This window comes from Taudactylus pleione, unplaced genomic scaffold (genome assembly GCF_031769625.1).
Source record: "Taudactylus pleione unplaced genomic scaffold, aTauple2 ptg000539l, whole genome shotgun sequence".
Classification (NCBI taxonomy): domain Eukaryota; kingdom Metazoa; phylum Chordata; class Amphibia; order Anura; family Myobatrachidae; genus Taudactylus; species Taudactylus pleione.
In genome coordinates, this window is record NW_028284941.1 from 3,854,917 (window position 1) to 3,867,047 (window position 12,131).

Here is a 12,131-nt window from a genome sequence, read left to right on the forward strand (position 1 = left end):
CATTAGGTCCAGACATCATAAGGGGGGCACTAGAGTGAAACAGAAGTAGCTCCCCAAAGCTAGGCGGACACTAGGCCGAGCTACTGAGGACACTAGGCTCTATATATATATATATATATATATATATATTATTGATATTAACCATTGTTAGACAAGCAATAGCCCTGGGCACTGTGGGCACTAAGCCTTATATAATTAGCATTTTCATTGGCCATTACTAGGTGGGCATTAGGTCAGAGCTATTGTTGGCATTACATTTGGTGTAGCTGACAGGATCTGGACCGCAAAGTGGATGGACAACAACCGAAAACAACCAGCTACATCTGAAGGGCCGATGGCCAGACTGCCACCTCCGGTGGAACACTTCCCGATGGGGATGACTCTGGCTCAACTTCCTGGGGTACGATGTGTATAACCTCTTACTCTCAGATTGAAGGCATAGGGTGTATGGAATTATGGACTTATACCAGGTTGCACCTGCAAGGCAGGCTAGAGTAGTTCTGCAGGCCTTAGAAGGAGATGCTCATGCACCATTGCCTTGCGGCTGAAGAGGGAGTGCGCCATGTTGGGAGATATATTGAACATCCTGCAGGGTATCTGTGGGATGTTCTTCAGACAAAGCTCGCTTTTCAATCAAAGGTGGTTTCTAGGCTGGAAAGAAGGTGTTATGCACTACAACTGTTGGGCATATCAACCCATTGGAGCAGATGTGGTACTTCTCCAAGGTCCAGTGTCCCCCATGTTATGATGGACAAAACAGGATTTTTGTTCTTATGTTAAATTATTTTCTTTGAATCCATTGGTGGACACTGCACACCCACCCTTTACACTTTAGTTCTCCTGTTTACCAGGTTAAATGTTTTGTGGAATGTTGTCTCTTGTCATTTTGTTTTAGAGAAAAGAACTTAATGTAAGTACAAAAATCCCTTTGCTGTTTTACTTAAAGTATTTTAATTCCGGCCTCCACCATTACCCCTCAATAGCCGGCCAATCACACTCCTTATTTAGAATTTTTTTATCATCCTATGGGGGACACTGGAGGTCAAGGATATAAATGTTAAGCCATCAATTGGCACTGCTGTGCAGGCCTGCAGGATGTGCCACTGATATTGTAGTGGGGTCACACAGGTACCCAAAGCAAGGTGGTGGGTCTGAATATGGTATGATTCAGGCCTGTGCATCTGAGCCTGACAATTGCCCTAGCAAGGTGGAAGGCCTGAGTCTCAAAGTGTCCTTCGTCAGCCTTTGGCTTGGCGACAGGCCTGGATTGCAAGACAAGCCACTGCTACCCAGGTGATGATCGAAGGGCTGATGCCCTATGAAAGAGGGTTTGGTAAAGATACCAGAAGTCCTGAAGCAGAAGTAGCCATTGAAAAAGAGCTAACGCCGGTCACTGCTTCTCTAGTGAAGACTGCTGGAAGCCCTCAGGCGGTGGAAATTGGCCAGCCTCTGGCAAAGACATGGCTGTCGTGGCTGAACTAGGCTTGGTTAAGCCGAAGACTATGGGACTGGTAACCCCATTAGTGTGTATGCTCCCTAGACCACCAAGGTCCGAGCACCAATAGGCATTAGGCCTGGACACAGTAGGCAGGCATTAGGTCCAGACATCATAAGGAGGGCACTAGAGTGAAACAGAAGTAGCTCCCCAAAGCTAGGCGGACACTAGGCCGAGCTACTGAGGACACTAGGCTCTATATATATATATATATATATATATATATATTATTGATATTAACCATTGTTAGACAAGCAATAGCCCTGGGCACTGTGGGCACTAAGCCTTATATAATTAGCATTTTCATTGGCCATTACTAGGTGGGCATTAGGTCAGAGCTATTGTTGGCATTACATTTGGTGTAGCTGACAGGATCTGGACCGCAAAGAGGATGGACAACAACCAAAAACAACCAGCTACATCTGAAGGGCCGATGGCCAGACTGCCACCTCCGGTGGAACACTTCCCGATGGGGATGACTCTGGCTCAACTTCCTGGGGTACGATGTGTATAACCTCTTACTCTCAGATTGAAGGCATAGGGTGTATGGAATTATGGACTTATACCAGGTTGCACCTGCAAGGCAGGCTAGAGTAGTTCTGCAGGCCTTAGAAGGAGATGCTCATGCACCATTGCCTTGCGGCTGAAGAGGGAGTGCGCCATGTTGGGAGATATATTGAACATCCTGCAGGGTATCTGTGGGATGTTCTTCAGACAAAGCTCGCTTTTCAATCAAAGGTGGTTTCTAGGCTGGAAAGAAGGTGTTATGCACTGCAACTGTTGGGCATAGCAACCCATTGGAGCAGATGTGGTACTTCTCCAAGGTCCAGTGTCCCCCATGTTATGATGGACAAAACAGGATTTTTGTTCTTATGTTAAATAATTTTCTTTGAATCCATTGGTGGACACTGCACACCCACCCTTTACACTTTAGTTCTCCTGTTTACCAGGTTAAATGTTTTGTGGAATGATGTCTCTTGTCATTTTGTTTTAGAGAAAAGAACTTAATGTAAGTACAAAAATCCCTTTGCTGTTTTACTTAAAGTATTTTAATTCCGGCCTCCACCATTACCCCTCAATAGCCGGCCAATCACACTCCTTATTTAGAATTTTTTTATCATCCTATGGGGGACACTGGAGGTCAAGGATATAGATGTTAAGCCATCAGTTGGCACTGCCATGTAAGCCTTCAGGTGGTGCGACTGATCTTGTAGCGGGGACAGACGGGGACCCTAAGCAGGGTGGCACAACTCCGGAATGATTCAGGCCCTATCCACTGGTGCAGCAGGGTTTGATGGACACCCTAGCATGATGGAGAGTCTAAGTCTGGAATTGTCCAGCGTTGGCCTCGGCAATGGCGGCAGACCTGGATCCCAAAAGAGCTGAGGCAGTTTACTGCTGCCCAGTTGAAGATCAAAGAGACGATGAGAAGAGGGTTCAGTGAAGATACCGGAAGTACCGAAGCAGCAGTGGCCATTGAAAAGAAACTAATGCCAGCCACTGCTCCCAGACTGCTGGAAGCCCTGATGTGGTGTAAGATGGCCTTCCTAAGACAAAGAATACAGGACGCCCTGATGCAGTAGGTGTTAGCCCGCATAAGGCAAAGACTTTGTAGCAGTCATGGCTGAACCAGGCTTTTAAGCCAAAGACTATGGGACTGGTAAATCTATTACTTGTGCATCAACCCTAGACTATTAGAGTTTGGGCACTAGTTTCTGTGGGCTCAATCAGGCATTAGGTCTGGGCGCAGTAGGCAAGCATTAGGCCCAGACGTCATAAGTGGGGCACTAGGCCCTAGAATAAATTATACCAATTTCGTCAAAGTTAAGTGGGCACTAGACCTGAGTCACTGAGGGAACTAGGTCCTAAATAATTAGTATTAATATTGCCCAATGGTAGGCAGACAGTAGGCACGAGCACTGTGGACACTAGGCCCTATACAATTACAATTGATATTGGCCATTGTTAGGTGAGAAATAGGCCCAAGCCACTGAGTGTACTAGGCCCTATATCATTAGTAGTATTGTTGGCCATTGTTAGGCAGACATTAGACCTGAGCCACTAAAGGCATTATGCCCTTTGTTGGGTAGGCACTGGGCCTGAGCTGCTGAGGGCATTAGGCCCTATATAGTAGGTTTTATCACCCTCTGTTAGGCGGACATTACACCCATGGTGCAGGGGGGGTGCTAGTCTCTAGTTTAGTGTGTAGGCCCCTGTAAGAGGGAATGTTCCACAACATTTAGCCTTGTCACCTCATCACTGAGTCTCCCACAGTCTGGCCCCCTTTAATGATAAGCTGTTGGTAAAGTTGCCTTGTTTGATAAATGTGTCAATGGGGAGTATAGTGGTGACTTGTTAAGAGAGTGCACTACACCTAGCCTGTAATTGTAGTTGTTCACCGGTTCAGCTAGAGTTAGAGCCCTGAAATGTGAATGTGTACGCAGCTGCTGGTACTTACGTAAAGAAGAGATCAGTATAGTATAGCCATGTAGGTGGGCTGTTTCCCTGTTGTTCTATGTGCAGGGACCGAGGTCAGGAGCAGGATCTTCCACCTTCACCATCAGCATCCGAACTGTGTTCCAGGACCATCGACCAGAGCTTCATGATCATCCAGGTGCTGAAGAAAGTCTAAATAGTAAGAAATAATTTTATTTTGGTCAACATAATTGTATACAGTGGAAACACTTGTAATGTTAGACAGGATAAGTAATTGGATAAAATGATAAGTGACATAGGCAGACTAATGTGTCAATGGATCTTTATATGCTAACTCTGAGCAGGGCCGCCGAGAGGGTGGGAGCGGGTATTATTTATCCGGGCCCGGGCTTCCTGAGGGGCCCAGCGCCACTCCCTTCCCTTTCTCCCTCCTTGCTCTGAATGAGGTCGGCAGCTTGGGTTTTAAAGTGCGGACTCCTAGTCGCTAGCTAAGCAACCGACCAGGTTGATGGTCGAGATGGTCAAGACCATCGCGACCACCCGGGCTTGCGACGAGACCCTAAGGTTAGGTCTCAGCAACCGCAAGCCCCAGGGAGCTTCCTGCTCTGATCGAGCAGGAAGCTCCCCACTGACATCACTGCTGATGTCAGTGCGGCCGCCCACAAAACGGCAGGCGTTCCTTAAGGAACGCCTCCATTTGTGAAACAACCCCCCCGCCACGCCTACAAAACGGGGCGAGCTGTCGATCAACATCGACAGCCGCCCCTTTTGTAGTGAGCTCCGGAGCGAGAGAATTTCTCTCTCGCTCCGGGGCTTGCGCACAGCCTAAACATCGACCCTCTTGCGAGCGGGTCTGAATGAGGTCCAGTGTGTGCTGAGCTGCAGTGGGAGACTGCTCGTGGCTGCTGAGCAGCAGCCACAGCAGTCTCCTATGCCTGTGGGGGGGAGCAATAACACTGATCGCGCCCCCCCCCGGTTTTGCGCCGGGCTGAGGGGCTCATAGTGCCCCCCTCCGCGGCGCTGCAGAACTGTTTTTTTTTTTTTTGCTCAAGAGGGCATGGCCACACCTCCTGTGATTGGGTCACGCCCCCTATTCGCCTGGGCCCGGCAGGGCTCTCTACGCCCCTGACTCTGAGGGCCTGATCCAGCTAGGAACGCAAGTGTGCGCACACACGCACTTGGCCGCTGCGAATATATGTGCATCGTATAAGCATCTGCAGCATAAGATGCAGACGCCCAGCACTACACAATGCCGCCCACTTCACTTTACTCAAAGCCTTAGTCCGCAAGACAGCGGAAACATCGGTAACATTGAGAACCATAGGCACAATAGAGGTTGACCTGATGTCGAGCAGGATTTTGCCCACTTCCTGCGTGCATCGAGTCGTCTGGCTGCGTATGGCACCGCACTGCCTTAATTATGTATGTCCCAGTGCACAGGCACGCTTGCGTTCGCCCGACCACCCCCCGTCACCACCCACAAACGGCACTTCCTGTCAATCAATATCAGAAGGCTCTGCGTACACACTGCGTGTAGTCTGCGTACCCTTGCCCAATTGCACTGGCTAGTTCGCGCATGCGCAGTGCGATGCATGTGCAGTGCGACAACTTCAGCCGAGTGTGTGCGTTCTCTCACTTGCGTTCCTTGCTGAATCAGGCCCTGAGTTACTGGGTCTCTTTAATGGTTCTTTAATGTTCTTTTCAGACCTACAATTACATTGCATTTAGCAGCAAAACCTAATACATAATATAGCATATGTAACAGGACAGAAAAAATTCTGAAAAATAGTTTTAGTAATCTCACGTTGATGTTACATAGTAGCAATCAAAGGGCCGCAGAGAAGTGATGGGCGATGTTCTGCCACATAAAAAGTAACAGGGCCATGGAGGAGGCCAGAAGTGTGGTACGGCAGGATGGGCTAGATGTTCTCAAAGGAGAAGCCACGGAAATGCTCTTGGTCTAATGAGCTGATTTCCCAGTCCCAGGCAGATCCTGCTGTTGGCATCAGTTGTTCTAGCGTCAGGTGCGGGAATGACTCCTCAGATGGCTGCAGAGAGAAGGAATATAAGATGTGTATTTCCTATAAACTATCTATTACCCTGAGAATGTATTCATAACCAGTCATACAGCAAATAGTTATCTGGCCAACCAGCAGTGTCTACATTATCATCTGCATCTCATATTATTAAACATTTTATACCCATTAAGGAGATTCACAATTATCCCCCCTAATAAGGTGTTTTATCTTTTGAATGGAAGGTTTATATCTACAACAAGTTTCAGGGAGAAATGAGTCTTGGCAGCTTCACTATTATTCAGTAAATTTTATACATTACACACTGCAGACCAACATAATAGATTCCCTGACATTAGACGCAATGGGGGAATTTTTTTGAAGCTACGGTTTGCTTAAGTTGCTGATTGTTGACGATTCTTGTGCATATTTCTATACAGCTGATCTATGAAAGGATGTACTGATAGCAAACTGCTTAAATACCACCATTTTCAAAACACGACAATATAAGACAAGTCTAAATTTTTAGCCACAAAAACAATATAAAATATATAAAACATCAGATGTATAAGGTAAACTGCCACAAACCTGCCAGAAAACATAGAGATTGTTGGTACAGGGGAGATAGCTTAACCGCTGGCAGTTTGAGCTCAATCACCTATTAGCATGTGTAAAAAAATATTCAAAAATCCCTCCTACCCCTTCAATAACTGTTACAAGTCGCGGCCACGACTTGTCTCTTTCTGGCAGTTTACCTTCTCATGACACCTTTGTTCCGGTTCTCTCAGTTGCTAGGCGATTTGCACGTCTCAGGAGGTCACGTGTTGTCCATAGCACAGCATGATTAGTTTGTCTTCCTATTTGAACACGCTGACCTTTTGCCGCCTCGCTGACACCTCGCATTCTTGTAGGTCCTCTCGGCTCAGCCACATCATCAGCTTTCTCTAACACCTCGTGGAAGGGTATTCCAGCGGTATCACCTTGCTATCGGCTCTCCAGCCTCTCCGACGGCTCTTTAGCCGCATCAGCAACGTCCATGCTGCCATCGGCTCTCCAGCTTCTCCAACGGCTCCTTAGCCGCATTAGCAACGTTCGTGCCGCCACTAGCTCTCCAGCCTCTCCAACGGCTCCTTAGCCACATCAGCAGTGTCCGTGCTGCCACCGGCTCACCAGCCTCACCTATGGCTGCTTAGCCGCATCAGCCTCTCCTACGGCTTCTTAGCCGCATTAGCAGCATCCGTGCTGCCACCTGCTCTCCAGCCTCTCCAACGGATCCTTAGCCCATTCAGCAGCTGCTGTGCTGCCACCGGCTCACTAGCCACTCCTACGGCTCCTTAGCCACATCAGCAGCGTCCATGCTGCCACAGGCTCTCCAGCCTCTCCTAAGCGCTTTAGCCGCATCAGCAGCATCCGTGCAGCCACCGTCTCTCAAATCCGTACCATTGTATACTAAGTAATACACACACTTGTGTAACAACATTCATGAACACAGTACACTAATTTGTACACAAACTTGTACACCAACTTGTGTACCAACTCTTAAGGATGCAGTACACTAATTTGTATATAAACTGGTACTCATACTTGTGTACTGACTCTCAGAGCCACATCGATTACTTCTCGCTTCTGCATCCGGCTCCAAGTCGTACCATCAGCGCTCTAAGCTGCATCAACTGTGTACAAGCTTTTGTAACCAACTCCAAGCCGCACCATCGGCTCTGAAAGCCGGATCGATTACTACTCACTTCTGCATCCGACTCCGAGCTGCACCATTAGCTCTCAAAGCCACATCGATTAGTATTCACTTCTACTTCCGGTTCCATGCCGCACCATCGACTCTCAAAGCCGCATTAATTGTGTACCAGCTTCTGTTCCTGTTGATTCTCTCACCACAATATCCCATTGTATCTTCATGTGAAACCCTACTACCCCGAGTGATAAGTCCAGGCGGCTGCCTAAGTACCGGTGTACGTCACCTAGTTCTAAATGAACAATGGGCTGTTATTGGTGGAAGACCTCGCTAGCCTGGGTTCTAGGGGGTTCACATGAAGCAGGCTTTGGGTATCATATCAATAACAAGATGTGCTAATGAACATTGAACACGTTCGGCTAGGGGTGCCACAATAAAAGTCTGGGTCCGTGCATCAAGGTATGCCTTTCCTAAAGGAAACGAACATTAGGCTCCTTCTCAGAGATAAAAGATTACTCCTGATTGGGTGCCCATCTATTAAGTAGGTGGGCATAACATTAACTCATATCACTTCAGGAGCCACTCTGGAGCACTCACTTCTACGTGTCTACATCCAATAGATATGGGTAGGATGGAAGGAGGTGTCAGAGAAGTGCTGGAAGAGGAGTGTCTCTTTTTGTGTGGCATGAAGAGTGGGATAAAGCCCCCAGTGTAATGCTGGTTATACACTAGCTGATGTGTACCCAGACGATATGTTGGCACGACGGGCCAACATATCGTACCATGGGTACACATTGAGCGATGTAATGAATGACGGAATGATCCCTCGTTCTGTCCTTCTTTAACGACCGGATGATATCGCATGCGACCGTGGAGTGCGCAAAAAGGCCATACACACTATGTGATCTGCATGGTCTATCATTCCAATCTGCGTTGAAACAGTGGTGTAGCTGCTGCTGAAGAAAACATACCATGAAGGTCCATCCCTTACCAAGGTGACACCAACCTATACCATTACTACATCAGGATATTACATTAGTAAGTAATTTATCAACAACTATACTATAGGAAATATTATGAAGGCCAATAAGATTATATATAACTTTTATTTTTGATTTGTCATTTGCCAATTTGCTACCCAGTGTGAGTGCCTTACAGTGTCATCCCTCTGTGTCTCTCCAGCCTCATACTTTCATATTCCTTACAGCCTCATGCCCCTTTGTGTCTCTTCAGGCGCATAACCCCGTGTGTCTCTCCAGCCTCATGAACCATGTGTCTCTCCAGTCTTAGCTCCCCCATGTCTCTCCAGTCTTATGCCCCCCTGCGCCTCATCCCTCCTGTGCCTCTCAGGCCTCATGTCTCCCTGTACCTCTGCAGCCTCATGTCCTCTGTGCCTCTCTACCTTCATGCCCCTTTGTGTCTCTCCAGCCTTATGACCATCTGTTCTCAACAGCATCAAGTCCTCCCTGTTTCTCTCCAGCCTCATGCCCCCTGTGACTCTCGAGCCTTATTGAGACTCTGTGACATTTTAGCCTCGAGCCTCCCTAGCCCCATGCCCCCCTTCCTGTACCACTCCAGCCAGAAGCACCCCCTGTGTCTGTCTAACATAGGAGTGGGCAATAAACGGCCACCCAGATGCATATGGGTCACTACTGGGGGCATTGCATAATGGGCTCTAATACAGGAGGCATTGCATAATGGGCTCTAATACAGGGGGCATTGCATAATGGGCACAACTACAGGGGGAACTGCATAATGGGAACAACTACAGGGGGCTTAACATAAGGGGCCCTACTACTGGGGGCAATGAATAAGGGGCACTACTACAGTGGGCATTGCATAAGGATCACTACTGTGGGCATTGTGTATGGGCACTACTGTGTGTCATAACGTGAATAAGGGACACAACTATGTGGTGTAATGTGAATAAGATTGTGCTGCTGTGTGGAGTAATTTGAATTGGGGATACTATGTGTGATTTCGGCAGGACAGACCTCCACATCGCTTGCTGCAAGGTCACGCCCCCTTTTTCAGGCTCGGTAGATCACAAAAAGTTTCTAGTTTTAAAAGTAGATCACAGAGTCCAAACGTCTGGCCACCCCTGCCCTAGGTAATATATACGGCAGACTAGAGGGCAAAATTGACGATGAACCTTTATAACTCTTCACATGTATAATGCTCCTCCAATGTCTATGCACTTACTTTGCCGGGTATGAAAGGGGGTTCTAGCTGGAGGGCTTCCAGCTTCACCCAATCAATGCTCCGGAAGAAAGGATGGTACCGAATCATACCATCCGCACCCAGACGTCTCGCAGGATCTTTGTTCAGGAGCTGATAAGAGAAACAAGAGCACAACTATGTAACAATTCAGCTGTAAATGAGTCTGTAACCCATATATAACACAGAGTTCATATATAAGACAAACAGGGCCTTATTTATCATCAAGTTTTATCATTCACAACGAGTGATAAAACTCAATGCGTATGATAATGGTGCTCCAGCCAATCAGCTCCCAACTGTCATGTTTGAAAAATGACAGTTGGGAGCTGATTGGCTGGAGCATCATTTATCATACACAACAAGTTATATCACTCGTTGTGAACGATAAAACTCGTTGATATATAAGGCCCACTGTATGGTAGCCATTATTCAGTGGTAAAGAGCCTTGATTACAAGAATAAATGACAGGTACCGTAATACAGCATCTGCACTGAATAATGTTTCAAACATGGCAGAATATAAGTGGCTATGATGTGTTTCAAATGATGTAAATCGTGCTGCCAGGTCATCATTTATACCTGACACAGATATGAAATACATATTGCACCATGGCTACACTGGCGATACGTCCATCATAATATTATCTTTTATTTTTAGGTCACCACAATGTGCCTGCAGTACCGTACAGTGATGACCAGTACAATACACTTATGTACATGAGGTTCTATACATAGGGCTTGATGCTCATTGGAACGTCTGCCTGTTTATGTAGTGTATCCTGTGTGTCCTCACACTGCACATGCTGTGGGACTGAGTGTACACAAGTATGGGGCTGATTCTGAGTCACATGCGTTTTTTGCTGCAGCCGTATCTGCGACTCTATGCTAATGCTGCGGCCGATGTCATTAATACTGAGACACCCTGTTGCAGTGGTGCAGGTCTGTCTTGATGCATCTTTAGATGCACTATCAGATGCACATTGAAACTTGCGCTCCGTGTGAGTATGGTCACCTGTGTGAGTGGTTGTGCGTCTTTGGATGCAACCGCTTACAGCGACACGACCGCATATGTGTAGCCACCACTCAGGAATGCCCACTGACTGAGTCCAATTCTGCTCTGTGTCTCTGAGTGCTAACAATCAGGACGCAAGTAAGTGCATCACTATAGGCTGGAGAACAAGTGCTCACTGATGATGTTGTGTATTGGGGCAGATGCACAGCAAAGATACGTACAACTCTGCATACGGGCAAAGATAACATTAATTTCTGTGTACGCAATGTGGTAGCAGCTACAAGTCAGCATCAGGGCCACAATGCATAACACTCATACCTGTAGAAATAACAGCAGACATGCATTATGTAATATAATAAAAAAGTTTCTACCCAGTCTGCGCACAGTCGCCAATAATGGGAGTTCTCAATGATAGTGAGTGTCACCACACTCACACATAGACAATCTTATACACAAAAATCAAAAAAGAACTACACCTGGGCGCTATATAAATATATTTAGAAGTGGATACATCCCTTTCTCAAAGTTGGATCCTTTACACCTTCTCCTCTTCCTCCAGAAAACGGATTGATGTTACAGGGTTTTTTTCTCACGACCAGTTGACATGTGGAAAAATATATCCATATATCAATATTTCAGGAGGTCAATTCCAATCTTAGTTCATAGACAAGGAGATCAAAATCCCCAAATACCCTGTGACACGCCAGCGTACCCCACTCACAGCAGAAATATGATGTGTGTTCCTCAAGAGGTTTCTTTTAAAGATCCCATCACCCGGAAATTACAGAGAGATAGAACAGCAGTATCCTGCGTACCGTAACTCACATCAACACATGCAGAAACACCATATAAAGGTTTCTTTGGTGGGAAAACATAGCAAGCGTACCGAAACTCACAGTAAGAACAGTGATTAACCACTCATAATGGTTTCTTTTCTCTGTATCCGTCAATGTAGAATAGACTCCCAAAAATTGCAATCAGGGGATACCAGATTAAAAAATTTATTACCAACAAACTTAGTTCCACAGCACCAAAAAGTTAATCCATAAATAGTACAATAAATCACATGCGAAAAAATAGCAACAAATAGAAAAATAAAAATAAATAGATAAAAATGGCAAATGATCTCCCTTGTGGATAACGTGGGTAATGTCATAAACAAGGATTTGGGCGATAGTCCAAAAAGAACCCAAAGCTTATAGAGACATACCTCACCACAGGGGATCTGAAGAAAACACTCCTTAGTCGACGCGCGTTTCGGCTC

General features: G+C 46.6%; 1 protein-coding gene across 1 annotated transcript in view; it reads right to left on the reverse strand.

Annotated features, from left to right (window-relative positions):
• Positions 1-5,850: 5,850 nt before the first annotated feature.
• Positions 5,851-12,131, reverse strand: part of LOC148500939 (protein kinase C delta type-like) — a 62,030-nt gene continuing 55,749 nt past the window's right edge. Inside the window, exons 8-9 of the mRNA XM_088451161.1 lie at positions 9,839-9,967; positions 5,851-5,979 (exon numbers count right to left, since the gene is read on the reverse strand). Coding sequence (XP_088307287.1) covers positions 5,851-5,979; positions 9,839-9,967 — 258 coding nt within the window. The remainder of the gene's footprint in view (positions 5,980-9,838; positions 9,968-12,131) is intronic.